Source organism: Orbicella faveolata, unplaced genomic scaffold (assembly GCF_042242905.1).
Source record: "Orbicella faveolata isolate gen_17 unplaced genomic scaffold, um_ofav_v1 contig_34, whole genome shotgun sequence".
Classification (NCBI taxonomy): Eukaryota; Metazoa; Cnidaria; class Anthozoa; order Scleractinia; family Merulinidae; genus Orbicella; species Orbicella faveolata.
Window position 1 is genome coordinate 26525001 of NW_028301563.1, and position 19238 is coordinate 26544238.

The 19238-nt window shown below is 37.9% G+C and overlaps 2 protein-coding genes and 1 long non-coding RNA gene across 3 annotated transcripts in view; all 3 read left to right on the forward strand.

Annotated features, from left to right (window-relative positions):
• The window catches only part of LOC110055437 (uncharacterized), a 22670-nt gene extending 17545 nt beyond the window's left edge, over positions 1 to 5125 (forward strand). The window contains exon 17 of the mRNA XM_089271858.1: positions 3651 to 5125. Within this exon, the coding sequence (XP_089127984.1) occupies positions 3651 to 3988 (338 nt within the window). The 3' untranslated portion in view covers positions 3989 to 5125. The remainder of the gene's footprint in view (positions 1 to 3650) is intronic.
• Positions 5126 to 8318: 3193 nt separating this feature from the next.
• Positions 8319 to 11167, forward strand: LOC149105498 (uncharacterized). Its single transcript, XM_089271876.1, has 3 exons — positions 8319 to 8459; positions 9709 to 9854; positions 10828 to 11167. Exons 1-3 carry the CDS (start codon positions 8375 to 8377, stop codon positions 10996 to 10998), a joined length of 402 nt encoding a protein of 133 aa, XP_089128002.1. The 5' UTR covers positions 8319 to 8374; the 3' UTR covers positions 10999 to 11167.
• Positions 11168 to 17797: 6630 nt separating this feature from the next.
• Positions 17798 to 18815, forward strand: LOC149105499 (uncharacterized). The gene is made up of 2 exons (XR_016201602.1): positions 17798 to 18174; positions 18599 to 18815. It is a non-coding gene; the product is annotated as an uncharacterized LOC149105499 (long non-coding RNA).
• Positions 18816 to 19238: the final 423 nt, after the last annotated feature.

A 19238-nucleotide genomic window follows, 5' to 3' on the forward strand; every position in this document is an offset into this window, starting at 1 on the left:
TATTCTTATCAATATGCTATTTTCGGTTACTCTAGCTATGGACCTACATTTGGAGGTGGACACGATATTCGCATTTACTCATACGCCTCGTCCAACACAAATTCATACACAAATCTTGGAGACGCCTACAGTCCACCAGCTGGTCACAGCTACGGTAGCTCATTCACTCGATCATTCCTGGCGGGTAGTTATCACTTTCAACCAGACCCAACGAATGGTGACGAGCGAGGCAATGGATAGGTTTTTGCTCAGTTAATATCAAACAAATATGAAACAAAACTACTTGCAGGCAATTCAAAATAAATGAATAAATAAATCCTTCAACTTTGCAGCTTTACTTAAATATCGAAAATCTTTTAAACGATTTAAGTCAGTGTCGTAATTTTCTTCTTCCCTGTCCACCCTCCCATAAAACAGAAGATCAGTTTTTGCACTAAAGGGATCGCTAAGCACTTTTATCTCCTGCGCTTTTTATGTAGGTGACAATGTTTTTAATAATATGGTAACCGTAGCCAGGACAAAGCATGTAAGAAATTTGAAAAACCGTTCACTGGCCCTATGTTTGTGTGGGATTTCCCACATCTTGTCAGGGCCCGCAATATTTCTTTCTTTCTTAGCAAAGTGTTTGTCGCGTAGTCTCTACTTGGCGCATAGCCTGTTAACAAGTCTGGGTCCACTAGGAAGAGAGAGGACCCTGGGAACGACCGCGAGGTTGAGTGTTGTTGTGCGGCGGCCATTACTCTGATTACTCTTACCGGCTGTTGTTTTTTGGCGAATTTCGACTTGTTTTTGAGATTCGGAGGGAGTCTTTGGTCTTAGGTCTTAGTGTTTGAGACACCCGCTGCTGTATTTATTTTTGACGCGGCATTTAATATGAGGTGGCTTAACATTCGTGTTTTGTTTGTACAAGCACGAAATTCTTGGATGATAAGGAACAATCAAACAAAGTTCCAGTTTTCGGACAGAACTGTCTGCAATTACATATTTACAATAACGATTATAAAAATTCTAGTAAACAATGTCGCGCCGGGCAGTCTGCAACTGTCGGAAAAAAAATTTATACTTGAATGATTTCATTACTTTCAACTCACGTCTATTGCTAAAATAAGCATTTTTATATCAACAACCGAAGTTTTACGGACAGATATAACAGAATGACAAAGTCCAGTATTTTCCCGTGTAGTTAAGGTTAGCAAGCTGAGGTCCCCTCGATAAGCCATGATTTCTTGATAAGTTGCGTAACGGTGCCAGTTTCCGTAGACTCACAAGTTTAATAGGACTAGAATATTTGCATTTGCCTTCAAACTTCATGCTAAACATTTTCGCATTTACTGGTCATGTTTAAGGACAAAATCTAATTTCTATGAGTATAATTTACTTACAGTGTTCTAAGCAGAAAGCACGAATATTAACTAACACATTTTTGCAATCGCGTGCTGGTTTATCGTAGACAAACTCCGTGCAGCTAGCGACTGATTCCAATATATCCGCTGATGAGTGAAAATAGACATTTTTATTACCGTTCCTTGGTTCAGGCTTGCTCTCATAAATCTTGGCTTTAGAGTACTTTTCCAAAACTCGACCGGATACAGATTAATTTATTTGTCTCCACTGGAACTGATCAACAATCCCGGCACAAATGTTGTCAAAATACAGCCAATGAAATAAAGCTGTTCCCAGAGTGAACATCCAAGAACAGAATATTAATTAATAATTATCCCAGTTATGTAGCAAAAGCACAAAAAAGCACGTCATTTCGCATTCCGACGAAACTTAATCGCAGTGCAGGCGCTTTTGGGTGTTCACGAATTATCGGTATTAGTTTGCGATCGAGTAGATTCGCCGCCATGTTGTCTTAGAAAAAGTGGGCGGGGAGGGTGTGGGGGCGGTGGCGGAAAGAGGGGAAAAAAACATTTCCCTTCCCACTCCCTCTCCCCCCCAGGATGCCTTTTCGTCTTTTCCCAAGCCTCCCAAGATGGTGTTCGCCTTATCAAAATGCGCTCGCTCGCCAAAATACGCCGCCGTTGCAGACTCCTATGAAACAGGCCACGTTATTGTTGATTGCACAGTTCAGAATCACAACTGTCAACGAGCGAGTGGTCGAGAAGCCAAACCGTCTCGTGTGCGCGTGCTTTGCGATGATGTCATTTGTTTTCGCCACTGCTGCAAAAGGCAAGCCTAGCTTGCAATTGTGTTTTACTTCAATGACTCCTTAATCTGTCGATCAACTTCCCCACCACCACCACCCCCAATAACTTGGGGCTAGAAGTATATGTCTGCTGGCTGTTTTTCGCTAGGCTTTAGTACACGGTGTGAACCAACAGTTACACGGGATTTCTGATTTTGTCAAGGTAAAAAATAGTGTCACATGGAGTAAAACAATTTTTCCTTTTTGCGATTTCGTATGTCAAACGGTGAATCGCGATTTGCTTTTATACCTTGGGCATCAAAACACCATAGCAACTTATCACATTAAATGTCAAGGGCGCTTCATGTGATCTTTGTAACGTATTTATGGGTATTATTAACCGCGGAAAATTGACCTTCGGAAAGATTGGTCATGCTTACTAAATGCAGTTTCCTGCGGTAAAAGAGTCATTTACCTCGGTAAGAAGAGCCCCGCCATGTAACGGGACCTAAGAGAGAGATTTTCCTGATTAGAAGTCCAAACATGTTTCTCCTGTAAACGTTTTTTCGTCTGTAGCTTGGGGTCTGATAACTAGGATTTTCACTTTTTGTGATAGATGATAATAAAACGTGGTTTTATGCAATTTTTTATCATATTTAAATGTATAACATTACGGTATTTTAGGGCTCAGAAGTTCAGAACGATTAGCACCGATAATATTTTGTACTGCTATTCGTAAATGAGCGCTTTGATTACCTGAATCAATTTACATTTTTCATTCATTATTGTTTTTCGTAAGTCTTTTTTTTTTTTGGAAGTGCACACGGTATTTACACTGCGTCAGTCGCCTCGTCTAACACAAATTCATGCATGAGTCTCGAAGAAGCCTACCGTCCACCAGCTGGTCACAGATATGGTACCTCATTCAGTACTGAAAACGTTATGTACGGTTATAGTTAGGCTGGAAATTTTCTGCACCCCTTTCCGGGGGCCTGAGGAGAGTTAAAAGTTGTAATATGGGAACCCTATTTGTCACTAAAGGTTCGCTGAGCATATTTTACCTGCTACCTCTTTTATTGAGATAGCAATGTTTAGAAAACAAAAAAATAAATAAATAAATAAACAACAACAACAACAACAAAAAAACAATAATAACAAAAACAATAATAACAAAAAACAAAAAAATAAAAAAAAATGTGCCAAATCGACAAGCACAAGAGAAAAAAATCTAATTATTGTCGAGTAAATATAACTTGGGTAAAGCGGATGACCACAATTTAACTTTTCTGATATACTGAGATACTGTCGAGGATAATAAAACGAATGTTTCAACAAAATTACTCATGATCATATTTGGATGTTTAACATTACAGTATCGGGTATTTTAAGGCTACGAAATTAAGAAAGAATCACACAATACGAGATTTCGTGGTCTACTTTGTAAATGAGTGGATTTGTTACTAGAGACTATTTTTGTTTTTTTATTCACCTTTTTCTTACATCTTTGTTTTCTACCTATTAGCTTCCAGTTGTCAGTACTTGTCCAGTTCAACCGCGTTCTTGTTGTCACTGGTAAACAAGCCAGGCTGGGGACCAGTAACATTCAGGCCACCAGGAACATATAGTTCTTACCAATATGCTACATACGGTTGCTATGATCGTGGACCTTCATTTGGAAATGCGCACGATATTTACATTGCCCCATACGCCTCGTCCAACACAAATTCATACACAGATCTTGGATACGCCTACAGTCCACCAGCTGGTCACAGCTACGGTACCTCATTCACTCAATCATTCCTGGCGGGTAGTTATCACTTTCAACCAGACGAGGTGGAAGTCTTTTACGAGAGTACCTGAAAGAAGAATAAATGGACTACGGCATTTTAACTAACTTCCGGCTCTGAAATGGGATGTTGAACGTTGTTTCATTTATAACAATTTATATAGTATCAGTCCTTCCAAAGCACTTAAATGATAACACCTCAAGATATTAAGTATAAATGATAAGCTTTGAAATCATGATTATTTTATAGTTAGAGAGTTACAGCTATGTAAAGACACTTAATCTCGCGATATCGAAAAAAGAAAAAACAATAGTGGAGCTGATTGTTTGTCGTGATGAAAGATGTCTGCAGCCCATTGTGTGATGTAGGAACCATGAGAAGAAATTGAAGTGAATGAATTGCTAGTGAGACAAGCGCGACATAAGCATAACTCTATAGCTTAACATGACATGACAGGAAAAATCTCTAATCGTTTTCATTAGTCGGTCGGTTTATATAATCAAAGTTTGAGGTAGGGTTTCTAATTAGGAGTATAGTTTAATTTGATTTTCAGCTGTGAAATAGGAATATGTATTTTCTTTCTAGATTAAATAATAAATGATATTTTCCAGGTTCTCGCTACTCGACAGCAAAAGTTATATGTCTAGCTAAAGTTCGATTTGCTTGGATAAATTTGAGCCAAATAACTTAGAATAATTATCACTTGATCCTTGATTGGTCTTGAGCTACGAACCCGTGTTTGAGATGTTTCGATCTTCAATGTAAAACTAAGTTCAATCGAGCACTCCAGACGTTAAACCTTACGCGGTTTCAAAAGAACGAAGACGCCAGCAACCTTCTGTTTTCTTTTTTAGTAATAGCGTGCTCTACAAACCAGCCATTAGCTCTTCTTATTTTTCACATTGAAAAATTTTCGCATGGTACAAGCGAAATTTGTTGTCTCTTGCTATGTGCTTGCATCTTTTTCTGCCTAGTCCTGGGAGCTAAGTGACCTTTTCTCCCTTTTAATTTAAGAAAGAAAGTACCAATTCTGATCAATTTGTAGTTAGAGAAGTGCATAAGAAAACGAACTTTAGATTAGCATACTGCATGATTAAAACTGGCGGAAACATACAATATACATTTAGGGCTTTTAGTACTAAATTCAAAGTGTAATGTCTCTTATTTGACGATTTCTTAAATGAATTTTTAGCTTGTTCTGTTTCAACAATCATGGAGAAAACTTTTGGGATAAATTTGCTCTTGTGGCCAACGAACCCAAGTACCTTTGCCCAGCCCCACTCCAGCTTCAATTTCGGACACATTTCCCCCATGTCCCCCAGAATAGCAATACTTTTGTCCAAATTTCAACTGCCCCAAAAAAGTCATGACATACCATCAATGTCCTAAGGACATTTTCCCCGAGTAACCCGCGTTAAATATTAGCCCACTGCGCCTCCAAAATGTACTGCAGAGTTTTCATGGGAAAAAAAGAAGACGAAGAGATAGAGAGAGAGAGAGAGAGAGAGAGAGAGAGAGAGAGAGAGAGAGAGAGAGAGAGAGAGAGAGAAAAAAAGAAAAATAACGCCGTTATAACCTTTTACCTCTCCTTCTCCTTCCCCATATAGAAGACTTCCTTACCCACGCTTCTTCTTTAGTTTGGCCATTCTTAAGATTACTCAGAGTATCTTTTTACAATGTTTCCGGACAATTCTTCAGGTAGTAGAACTCAAGTAGAACAGTAGAACTCAAGCTGCTAAATATGGCACGGAATTTGACAACACTTTAACAGAGGACTGGGGTATAGGTTTTGCTTTGAGGCTGGGAATTGCATTGCATAACCGAGGACGGCGTCGCTTTTTTGAGGGCATACGTTTAACGACTGCACCAACAACTGTACTATATCACCAACTTTGTGTATTATTTTCAAGATGAATATTATAGCGTTATCCGTAAAGAGAGAAATCAGAAAAGCTTTAACTGTTGCCTCCCGAGTCTCTCCGCTAGTAATGTACACGTTACGTTGCACATGTCATGTTTGGCGTCACTTGCAGAGTCAGCCATACATATATCATAGGTTCCGCAATAGTGCGAATAACTGAGATATATAGTTGAGCACTGCAGTTTTAATAATAAATAAACGGTAGTATAGCAGAAAGTGAAAAAAAATTACAAATTACAAATTACAAAAAAAAAAAAAAAAAAAAACAACACGCCTTGCATACGGCTGGCGCGTCTGCAATTTGAATTGACCAATCAGAATTCAGAAGGCGGGAGAAAGTGTGCTGTCCTAACGTTTATATATGTCAACAGGAAAAATGTTGCAGTCGGGCAACTTTTCTTACTGTAGACGGCACCGAATATTTCATGATAAAAAAGGACATTGTAACACACGTGTAAGGATTGATTGATTTGTTTATTTATGGATTGACTTTTTTTTTAATTCTCTTCGAGTTGTCAGCACCTGTCCAGTTCAACTGCGTTTCTCTTCTCACTGGTGAATAAGCTAGGTTGGTGTCCAGTAATAGTTACACCACCAGGGGATCGTGATTCTTACCAACTTGCCATATACGGTTGCTCTGATCTGAACTTTACAGTACTTTTACTTTGTTCTTGCGACTCACCAGTAATAACTGTTTATCCAGTTGAGGAAGTAATTAATTTGCTAATTAATGGCTGGTTACAGTGAAATTAAATAAAATAAGGCGTGGGATAAGGCACTGCAAGCTGTGCATATATGTTTGATACAGTATGAATTCGAACTTTAAAGAATTAAATTACTGAACATCACTTGATTCAATGATTAATCTTGAGCTGCTCAAGGGTTACGCATGTTTCAGCTGCTTCTTTAGAGAGTGGGAAAACTTACTCGGGCAGAGGTGCTCCCTTGTAAGGCCTATGTTGATTTAAGGGTGTGGTCTGAAATAAAGAGGGGAACATCGCAGGTTTTGATCTTAAATAAGGTAAGATCCTGTTAAATATCCATTTGAGTCAACTCAAATAATTAAATTCCACAGCTGGCTGAGACGTTGAACCCAATGGCTTTGAACCCATTTTCTAATTCGACACAACCCCTTTCAGAAGAGCGGTTCTTTCTCGAACACTTGGAGCTACTTGGTGGTTTAAATGTGGCAGGCTAGGGGCACTCTGCAAATTTGAAGCTTGTTATGCTCACTGACGCTTCCGTGAAATTAGAAAACGGTGCTTAATGTGGGTACGAAAATGGTCAATTCTTTTTTCAAAGCAGTCCTTTTGCACACCTAGATTAAGGGCCCATTAACCGATTCATGGGCGCGCTCGGCTACATTTTAGAGGTTTTTACTTGGTGTTTCACAAAATTCAAAGTAAAAACTACAAGCAAAAACAAACTAAGAGAAAAACAGAAAAACAAGCGCAAAAGAAAAAGAAAAAGCCATCTCTGTGTGGCTTTCGTGCGCTTCGTTTGATCTTATCGAGCTGTTGGTAGTGTAAACTGTATACGCGCTAATAGGTTAACTTACGATGGATATCGCGGACACTTCGGGTTTTTTTAAATGCTAAAGGAAATGCGGTCTGTCTCTAAATCCAGCTTTTTTCGATGAGTTTTGATTAAAGCCAACGTTGGAAACATAGCTATGCATTTCTTTTGTTAAAGCATCCTTTTTTCAAAAACTTACGAATTTCTCAATATTTTGAAATTCTCTCAAAATCTGACCTTTTAAAAATGAAACAAAATTTATGCAGAGCGTAATAAAGATTACGGTTAAAATATTAAATCAAGGGACAAAATCCCGATAAAGTAACGATGCTTGGGAGCCTTTACATTTTTTTTAGAATGAGTCACATGACCATGGGCGTGGCCTGATGACGTCATTACTAGTTTTACTAATCATAATCAAGTTAAAACACAAGGAATAACTCTGAAATAACCAAAAATGACAAGGTTATATGAGAATAAATTTTCCATAGCAACGGCTCAAAAAGATTAGTTAATGGGCCCTTAAATCGACTTAAATAAACATATAGAATTGTTGCTGTAATAAAACTTATATAATGCATCTGTAATGTATACATTCGGCACTTGTGAATTTTGAAGTCTGAACCGAAATTGAACAAAAATACGCAAGCTATCTTAACAAGCTTTCACTCTTCGTGCAACAACTGACATTTTGTCTTTCTGATGTCACTCCACTGACGGTAGAAATTAAAGATCGTGCCTTAGTAAACGAATGTCTTTCGCCATCCCGTCATTTCTCCGCTTATTATCGTCATAGCAAATATTTGTTATCTGTTTTAGCATTCTGCTCTGTATCAAGTTCGAGTGCATGTCTGCCTCTCTGAGAACATCCTATTTATCACATGTTTTTTTGTTCTCTGGAGAAAGCTATAAGGTCAATGAGGTAGGCGCCATCTTAAGCCAATCAGAATTCAGTTCTACCACTACAAGAGACTGACTTTCTCGGGGAACAGCCCATATCCAAGTTAACGATAAGCAGAAAAGATGGGCATGACAAATGTTCCGTTTTCGATACCACCTTTGCTGGTTTTTATTTTCCATGTCGGAAATCCCTCTCTCTTAGTGGAAGGTAGGCCCGCGATAAGCTTTATTTGTGCTAATGATATGGAAATTGTTTTGTGATATAAGAGAAACATTATATCTAGCTTTTGCAGTGCTTTCTTTGTTAAACAATTACGCAGTAGCGCTGGACCCAGCCCCGTTAATTCGAGCTCGATTATTTTGAATTCACCATATTCGCACTCGAAACTATTTCCTCTGGATTTGTTTTTCACTCGTTTACTATCGGATGATTTCAAACTCCCGCTATTTGGAATCCCCAGTCGGGCTCAACTGTTTTATGTTTTTGGACTTTCTTACGATCTCGTCTGACTGTGATGAAGGAAATAGGGTCGCTTTAATTTCTGCAAACTACCTATAATACTGTCTAGAAAACTGCTTCAGTTCGCCATCTTTATTGATTTCATTTTGATTGATGTAGTATGTAGAAAAAATTTGTTGGAAATATGAAACAAAAAGCAGTCATCCACAATTCGTAAATTTGGGGGAGTTTTTCCATTATATAGAGCTAATCCCGAAGAAAGCACCATTTTAGTTTTTTTTTTTTTTTTTTTTTTTTTTCTCTTTATCGTAATTGAAAATTCACAGCTGACAATGTGACATCTCAGTGGTGAGAGTTCGCCATTGAAAACACATTAAGAGATCAATACTTATTTCAAATCACGTTATGCATGCCCTGCAACACACCTCATTAAGGGAAATCATAATCGTAATACACTAATAACGACAGCAAAACGAGTCAACGTGATCTTTTACACTATCAACATTATTCATACGTCATTTTGTTTTATATTATCTTAGAGGAATGGGTCATTCATAGCGGTTAAATTCGATCACGCATTTTACTTCATCTTCAGACTAATTCGTGTGTGTTTGTGTGGTTACAGTATAGTTTAAATATTGTCATAAAGACCGATCGAAAACAAAACCTAACAAAATGTCTCGGAAAGAGATGTCTTGCGGCGTGCGTTTAATTCGTAAAGTAAACTGTAAACAAAGAAGAAAAAGCAAAAGCCCGACATATTGTCAACACTGACCACCGCGTTTGTAGCACACTATTCTGATAAAGAGTGACCTGCGTCATTTTGAATTATATCCATGATTTACACACAGAAAAGGGAAATATTATTTCAGAGTAAATAAAAAACATACTCAAGGTGTCATGAGTAGAATATTCTTTAGAGCAACTGAATTTACTAGCTATTTCCCTACTTCTATTTGCCTTAGTTTCATTGCATATTGTATTTTCCGCCTTTTAGCAATCTCCATACAATCTGGAAAGCTCAACATGTCACAGACTTTGTCAGACTGGAGCTGCAACAGTGGATGTTCTCCTCCTCAAGACTGCAGATTAAGATCTTGCACAAACATTGCATTTACTGTTGCTTTCAGTGGCTCAGGAAAGGTACGTGCCCAAGGTCATCCCACCTGATTTAAACCCCCAAGGTCTTTGACGCGTAAAGAAACCACAGAGATAAAAAAAACTGACCCTCCGCGTAGGCAAATTGCTTCCTAGCACACACTTCCTTGTTATGTTTAAATATGTTACGCAACTGATACCTTTATGACCGTAGTAAGACATGGCTTCAGTTAGCTTCCGGTCTAGTCCTCGGCGCCCGCCCGCCCGCCCCCTTCTCCCCCGTCCTTTTTTCGCTCAAATCCAGATCTAGCACTGTCAAATCTGTCTATACCCTTATGCTTAAAGTGCCTTTCCCACTCAATGACCGAATTGGCTGTTTACACAATAGAGAAGAACAAATTGTCTGGACTGACAAGCTGTCTCAGACGGACAGGACGTCTAAGCGTGAAAACGGTACAAACAAAGCTTCGAACGCAAAAGCCGTCTAAAGCACTTAACGGTCAGTTTGTCCGCCTGTTAACAGTATTTTTTGAGGTCATTTTGTTCATCTTTACGGATATGTCGTCTAAAGTCAGACTTAAATTCACACCAGACGTGCGAACAAGTGGCTGCATCTCAGTCGCTGTACTCCACGAAGAGGAATAGAACCAGCAAATAAGTGATGGCTTTTAGGGAAAATCAACTGCCATTCAATTTACACCAGCAAATCATGAGACGACTGATCCATCCAGACGGGTGTATAGTGAAAAGATATGGGGGTGAATGCCATTCCCTCGTTCCGTGTTTTTCATTTGTATTTTTTTTCTTCGAATTTTAGAAAGGAAATTTCATTTCTTTTGGCGAAATTCTCGATAGAAATTTACTATCTGTTGCCTGTTTGAAGGCCTTATGTGAGGCCTTATGTGCCACGAGGCACAAAGAAGCTAAGTGAAGTGAAGTACCTGTTTGAAGATCCCCAATAACATCGTCACTAATTGTTTTCACATTGAGACAGTCCCGCTTTAACTTAAACTTTCAGGTTAACGTACACGTCACATTGAGTCATGGCGAGCAGTTTTCCTATGTTCACTCGCCTTCCGCTTTGTGGGTTCAGTCTGTCACTACCAGCGGGTTTAAGGTGTGTGTCCGTGAGTCGGGGACTCCATCAAATGGTAGTGGTATTATCAACTGGTTGGCCTTTCAAGATTGACCCGATATCACACATGGAAGTGTTAGTTTTAATGGATATTGGACAACAGAAACCAGATGCGAGAAAATATCTTTCTCACAGGTGAGATCGCGCATGCAATCACCGTACACTTTCGTTCGAATTCACGAATGTTGCTATTTACTAGTTGGTTACAAAGAAAAAAAAAGAATCATCGACATCTTCCACTCCAAACAGTAGGAAGTACTATTTTTCTTGGTAAAGACGATAATGATCATCGCAGATATGTACAAAACTTAGGTAGCTGTGAAAATAAAGCCTTAACAAAAATCAGATTTGAGCAATATTCGAACCCATGATTTTTGTATTTAATTTCAGTTTTGTGTATCTGAAGAGTAATTAGCTTCAAAACAAAAACGATATCAAGCCCATGCAATATTTTAATAAAAAGCTAAAAATTGCAAGTGGCTATTAGTTTAAGCTTGGGGGAGTGACTCCCATGTAAGAAGGACAAGAGTGCCCATCGTACCTTTTAGGGGTTAACAAAGCGGTTTTGATGATACCTCTCAGGGTGTTTAGCCTTGAAAGGTCCAAAGCGGAAGCTTTTGTGGTACGCTTAAGGGTACTGAGCAGAAAAAATATATATATGACAAGAGATAATGTGTTATGTTAGAACTGGTACTTCTTAGCGGTTCATTTCAAAATTTCCTACAAGCAGCACCGTCCCTTTTATATGGGAATCCTCCCCCAGGAAGTGTACGATGGGTATGCATGACCGTGTCTATTGTGTACGTTTGAAATATACGTAAAGATTGCTAAATTGGTTTGTTTCCTGACTCGTATGTTTGTTTGCTGGGATAACGGCGACAGCGGCCCTAGCAGTAAGAACATTTAGATGATCACAACCCCTGTCATGCACATTTCCCCGACATTTCTCGTAGATAGTATCTAAATTGATAACTTTGACAAGCTTCGCTCAAATCTACCCGTCATCAAGTCAATAATTTGCATGGTTAAGCTGCGCATAACCTATATACTTAGGTTTCATTTTGCGTTTAACTGTTAAACAAACCGTTGTACATTCTATTTTCGTGCGTAAAAACATTAGAAAGTAGGGGTGTACATTACTTGTGTCCTAATATGTCCTGGTGATCGATTCACCCTGGCCTCAACTCGGTAGCATTGGAATGTAGGAAGGGAAAGTCTTAAAAACTTCTGAGGAATAAAATAGCAAACCTGACCGAGGGTCATTTTCTTTTCAAAACGTCTCTGTGCCAACTGTATTTGTCATATTTAACAGATTTATATCAGTGTTAGATACACATTTGCACATAAACAAACTAGTCGAACTTGTAATGGCTCATGGGTTACAAACACAAGCCCGCGGAAATATTTTTTTTTAGATAGATATATCTCATGTAAATCCTAGCTCTGGAGAATTTGTCTTCACAGATGATATGTAAAATAATGTTGTCAGTTTCCTAGCTTAGCATAAACTGACAATCTTTGCTTCCATTTTCTGTATGTTGTCAAGCAGAATGATATGAAGAACTATTAAGCTGTTATCATTTCGAAAAAAATATTTGCCGGCTAGACACTAAGATTGTGACGAAGCTCTTCTTTGCCGGGATGCCACGGAAGGATTGGTCGGATTATTTCAAGTCCCGCCACACACACGAACATTTTCTGCGGGTTGACAAAGACACATTTTTAGGTTCATCGACACCAGAGAAAAATCTAGCGAGCGGCAAGTAAGCTTTACTTTCAAATGTCTTTGAAGTTTAAACGGCAAACAAAAATAAGCCGCTAAAAGACCAAGGTTACTAACCTAACATCCCCGTACAATTGGGGGAGGGGAGAGGGTGGGGGGGTTGCAGAGTTGTTGGATGCAACTCGCGTAAGGTTTTTGCAGAGTTTTGAAATGACCGTTCTGACATTATGATGCTGAAACTTTCAGTAGCTGTTAATTCATCACTTGGGGAAAATTTGACTGTCAAATGTGAGTCCATGTATCTACTTTTTTGACAATTTCATTGAATTGCATTCCCTAATAATTTAGCTTGATTTTGTGTTAATTTCCGTTATTTTTTAACTGTTAAGGCAAAGGGTAGAAAACTCTATTCTACTAAAACGCCTTCCAAACTAAAATGTGGTGTTCCAATTTGATAAAACTCAGAGTAAATACTGAGAACCACTTCAAAAATGGCTACTTTTTCGGTGTAAAATAGAAACCTGTCTCGGAGAAAAGTTATTTTTACGTTGCAGGCTTGGAAGTTTCGTTGGAAATGAGTGCAAAATTGGCCTAAAGTGAAACGTAGAGCTTAGACGGAAATCTATGATTGCCATTTAATTCCAAAGACGATATTTGCAATATACTAAGAATCTTAAACTGGTGTTAAAACTCAGCGGAAAAGTTTCCCTGTTTGCAAGGAATGAAAAAATTCTTCCGAGCAATTTCCTATTCTTTATTTGAACTGAAATGTAATGTTTAAGTCACGCATAAGAAACCAAATGATTTTTTTGAATTTCTTGTCTCGAGAGGTACCTCCACAGAAAACGATTCAAAATTTCTGATCCCCCAAACAACACAAGAGAGGATTCAAAATGTCCGATCCCCCAAAGAACACTAGAAAGGGTTCAGAATTTCTGATCTCCCAAAGAACATTAGAAAAGGTTCAGAATTTCTGATCCCCCAAAGAACACTAGAAAGGGTTCAGAATTTCTGATCCCCCAAAGAACACTAGAAAGGGTTCAGAATTTCTGATCCCCCAAAGAACTCTAGAAAGGGTTCAGAATTTCTGATCCCCCAAAGAACTCTAGAAAGGGTTCAGAATTTCTGATCCCCCAAAGAACACAGGAGAAGATTCAGAATTTCTGATCCCCTGCAAAGCCAGTGTTACATCCAATGTAGCCACATTAAATCATAACACTGAAGACAGGGTTTAGATCTTGCTGCCTGCCTGAACAATGTCTAATCAAAATATTTTTTCTTTATAACAATATTCAATTAGAAATTTTATACAAATATATCATAATTCTTAACAGATTCCATACACTCAGATTATACTGAGAGAGTGATGAAGAACAATTTTCTTCACAGCAGTCTATTAATATAAGTAACTGTAAACATCACACATTGTATTACAATGATCTATGCACTTCAAAATTACAGTAGCTGTAAGTTTAAAAAAACAATATCAAACAGTACCTAAGAGGATAGGAAAGTTCAGAATTGATCAAAACAGTAAGATTACTCAAACTGCACAACTGTAGGCATAAATGCAGACTCCACTTTCTCTGTCAGAATTTGCCCACCTTATGTGAAAGAAAAATTTCTAACAATTTCTGTTTAACATGGAAACAAGGCACCTCACTGTTATAAAACAAAAAGAGTGTTCAGGAACACTACAGTACATTACAGGGATGACAATTGAAGACTGCAATATACATGAACATTTAAATTTGCAGTTGATACATTTTAGTGGGTCAATGTACTCTACATACATGTATACAGTGTCCTCCAAAAACCTGTTGTCATATAGCAGAGGCCATGGACTTTAGCTTTGCCCAACACGTTTTTACATCTTCAATCTAACTTTTTGAGTGGGCTACCAGTTCATTCACACTTCAGTTACGCAACCAGTTTAACCATGCTCAAAGGAGAAGAGTGTGGGTAAAATTGTTTTTATAAAGACCTGACAGATATGGATGCAAGTATTGTAGCTAATGCTACAAGCAATTCTATTCTTTCTTTTTTAATTTGGCATACTCATCTTGGAGATGTTTCCTGGTAGCTGGCAATAGTTTGCTGTCCTCAGTTAAAGAAGCCCTCCCAAAAACAATCATATCTTATTACTAGTTTATTACTAGCTTCATGCTGCTTGCAACTATCTCATTCCTGGTTGAGGGATGCAAATCTCTATTCTTTTTTCTATCCAAGAGGTTTTGTAGATAGAGGATAGCTATCTTTGACATGGCTTAAAGCTAACTAATATCTATCTATCAGATAGTTAGGAAATAGATTGACTAGCTAAAAACTAGCTTCCTGTGTAGATAGTCAACAGATACTTAGATGGCCTATCTATCCACTAACTTGTCTATCCAAAAACCACCACTAATGTAGTAAGCCAAAACCTAGGCTTTCTGAAGACTAGTCCTTACATTGAACAATAAAACACTATCCTATCTAGTAAAAAGATAGCCTATCTGAAAACTACCCATCACTCATATCGCACTGTGATAACCTACCCAAAACCCAGAGATAGTAAAAAGATAGCAGCCAATCTAAAAAATTATCCATCACTCATGTACATGCAGCACTTTAATATTTACCTAACCAAAAGCTTTCTTAGTCACAGGTGGTGAAACTATAGCTAACTATTGAAAACTCTTCATTATTCATTTTATATGGATCTTTGATAACTGCTCTTCAAATCCTAAACCTAAGTGAAATCTCTGTATTTACATAGGAAAATGTAACCATATGAGGAAGTAGCAGATCCCATTAAAATAGTGCTCAATACACATATAGTGTAGAGCTGAGTATATGAGTAATAACGAAGAGGCAAGATTTGCTGTTACTCCGAGTTTCGTGCTTACGCACTCATCAGACAGTATTTAATGATAAGCATTCCTATCAACTAGATATATATACACGGTATTAAACAATAGGCTAATTGCTGGACTAGTTGCATTACAATAAGTGATAGTTATACTGGAAAACAATAGGTGTGAAGACAGAAATTACGGGGACGAGTATAAACTGCGTGGGTGCAGTACAATATAAAGAAAGTGTCAAGCGTTCTTCAAGTAGAATTTGTTCTCGTGCCGGCATTTAGAAATAAGTTCTGATCTTTTGTTTAGTAGATTGTCGTTGCTATGTTTGATAATCATTAGTTTTTCTGTGAGGCAGAGGTCGCATCGTTTGGAAATGTTGTTGTAGGGTCTTGCACGGCTAATAATTGACCATTTGATGTTGAAGTCTTGTTTTTTGTCGTGTAGTTGCCAGATGTATTTAGAAAGCTCGGTGCTGTTGATGTGTTTTCTGTGCTTAAATGTGGATTTGTGCTGCGAGAATCTCTGTTTGAATGTTCCTTCTGTCAGTCCAATGTAGTTCTTGGTTGTGTTGTTAGTTGTAACTTGTGCGTTGTAGATTACACTGGAAGTCAGGCATTTGTTGTCTAGCGGGCATTGGTCTTTTTTGCGGCAGTTGCATTGCTCTCCGGTGATTGCGTTGGCGTTGTTGTCGGCGTTTGTTATTTTCATGTTGTGTTTGTTGATTACTGTTTTCATGTTGTCCATGCAACTGTAGCTGACTTTGACGTTGTTTTTGTTGAAGAGGCTGTGGTATTTATGTTGGTTCGGAAAGTGCTTAGATATGAGCTTCAGGAATGTTCTACCGATGTTTGTCTTTACGTTTTTACTAAATGGAGGGTTGTACCATATAATGTTTCTTTGTCTGTTGCGTCGGGGGCGTGTTGGTTGATTGTCTTCGTTGTAAATTAGTGTTTCAGAGTATCCGCTGGCTTTCAAAGCAGTTTCGTAGATTGGTTTGGCCTTGTTGAATTCGTGTTCGTTGCATGAGTTGGCGGAAATACGGCGATTGATGGATGCTGGAAGTTGCTTTATTATGTTAGGTGGGTGGTTAGACTTTGTGTTGATGTACTGCGGAAAATGTATAAATAACTAAAAGTTTTATTTAAACCTGCTACAGTTGAACATTAAAATTTAATACCAAAAACCAGGTACATCCAGATGCAAAAGGAGGACAAAATCTGGCTGGAAATGAGTTTCCATTACGTTGTGATTTATCACAAAACTTACTTAAATTTAACATATATCTTTCTAAAATCCTGTTTGAAACACTTCTCAGCTACTTAAATTGGAGTCTAGTAAATGTTTACATTCTTCAGTAAATTTTCATGAAATGTAAACAGATTTCATGACCGGAAAAGCACAAAATATTCTTGACATGAATTTCAAATTTCAATTACAGTAATTTCTTCATGAAAGTATTTTTTTCAATTAATTTTATCCATGAATCATGGCTTTTTCAAATTATGGCAAGACTTATGTACAAAGGTCTTGAAGTGGTTAAAAGTAATTTTCCGTAACCTAGCTGTGAATTATATCTGCTGTTCTAAATAACCTCTATTTGCATAAAGAAACGCCAAATTATAAAGGACCTTTGGAACACTGCCCAATTAAAGAGAACTTCAACCACCCTAATGAAAATAACATCAGTCTTTTGCAACTAAAGTAATAAGTGGCAAACAAATGGTCTTGATAATGTAATATGCACATCTAACATAACCTCAAGAGCACCACCATCAACCTGAAAATCAAAAAGGTGAAGGATGTTGCTTTTTGATATCTTGTGTTTTATGTGTTTTAGGTGTTGTATACTACATATGTATGCCCAGTTGATCCTAGACAAGATATACACTAGATATATAAGAAGTATATGTAAATTACATGAGAGAGCTCACATTTATTGCACTTATTGTACTTTTACAATGAATGATTTTCCCAACACGAAATTGTTCGTATATTGTTGCGTTGAATACAGTTGCTTTCATAACTCCTTTAGGACATGAACATTTGTATTCACGAAATCAACAAGACTTAACAGTGTGTTAAAGCATCTGCATCTTCTGTAATCTTCCACGATCAATTTAACCGGCCAGAACGTTTCCAGTATTTTAAGAACCGTCACAAATTATGCAAGAAAATCAGTTTACCTTGGAAGGCTGCAGGAACCATAACCTTTCTGTAAACCTGACGAGTGTAAGAGAAACCGCCAGCTGCTGGCAAATAGTTTGATTGCCACACTGATTTGCCGACGAAACTTCATACTTTTCCACCTTTACTGGGATTTGACTCAACTGGAATAACAACGGACATCTGTAAACAATTTGTGACTGCTTTCCAACGTAGAGCAAGGCTATATAATAACAGAGAGCTTTGTTATCGAATCCTAACAACATTGACCACGATCTTTGCCCGCCATTTTGGTGTTTCCGTCCGATCCCATAATCCTTCGGTCAATCTGATAAATGAATACTTTTGACCAGCAGATTCCCTTTCCAAAGGAGTCGGTTATTTGCGCGCAATTTCGAATCCAACATTGTCAATAGCAGCAAGAAGCATGGAATGATTTGTCCAAGTTCAAATGAGTATCTTGGTTGCTTCGGTGAAAGAAAGGCAAGTCGCAGAAAAGTAAGTATATCATAATTGTTGCTCAACATTACAGTTAGCTGCTCAATCTTTGAATCGAAATCAATGTTGTGGCTGAAGAAATTTCGTTGTTATATTTATTTCGCGATCACTGAAACACAAGAAAAACGTTTGTTCTCCTGATTTTATTAGCACCCGTAACGAAGACATTATTCACACGCATTTCCTATGTATGAAATGCTTGCATAATAGCTTGTTAGTGTGCTTTTTGAAGAGGTAACTTAAAGTTTACACTGAATTGATTTGAAGCTACAGATCACGCTCGATACACTTCACTACCGCATTGCCTACATACTGCTCACTATTCTTTACAAAAGAATACACTCCCGATCAATTGATTAATGAAAAACAATGTTAATTCTAGCGCTATTTATAAGAATATTTAGCTTCAATTGCTTCATTGCAGAGCAGAGGGAAAAAAAAAGGCAAGAATAGCGGCCCTCAATCCGAAACGAACACATTAAAGCAGAAAACGGAGGTGGCGCAGACGGCAGCTGAGTCCTGATTAAAATTCTTGTTATCTTTGATGTGGACTTTAAACAACAGCTCGTAATTCTGGAGCCTAAATTCATATCTTTTTTAATTGAAAATAAAACCTTTCACTGTCCGAAATGAAACTGCAATTTTTGTCTCGATCCTTTGGCGTGGTTTCAAATCGTTATTAATAATGACCTAGCTGTGAATATTTCATTTGTGTACTTTTCCGATGCCCTTTACTCTGTGATCCTTTTGTCTGTTATGTGTTTAAAGTTACTATCCAATCGTTACTTTTTAGCTATCAGACATCTAGTTAATTTCTTGTGAATTATAAATATACGGCCATTTCTGTCCTGTCACCTGACAAGGGGGATCAGAAATTCTGAATCCTTTTAAGAATTATGGGTAGATGACCGTTTTGTTCTGATAAGTTATGCACTGGGGGATCAGAATTTTTGAATCCCTTTAAGTCATGTGGGATCAGAAATGCTGAAATGTTGTAGAATTATAAATCGACAGCTCTTTCTATCATGTTAGCAGGTTTGGTGGGGGAGGGGGATCAGAAATTC

Bases quoted from the DNA above. Each gene is read 5' to 3' on its own strand.
- LOC149105498 (XM_089271876.1), top strand. From the start codon at position 8,375: ATGGGCATGACAAATGTTCCGTTTTCGATACCACCTTTGCTGGTTTTT. The intron at 8,460-9,708 runs GTAGGCCCGCGA...TCCGCCTTTTAG, and splicing joins TCCCTCTCTCTTAGTGGAAG to CAATCTCCATACAATCTGGA. The intron at 9,855-10,827 runs GTACGTGCCCAA...TTAAACTTTCAG, and splicing joins CTTTCAGTGGCTCAGGAAAG to GTTAACGTACACGTCACATT.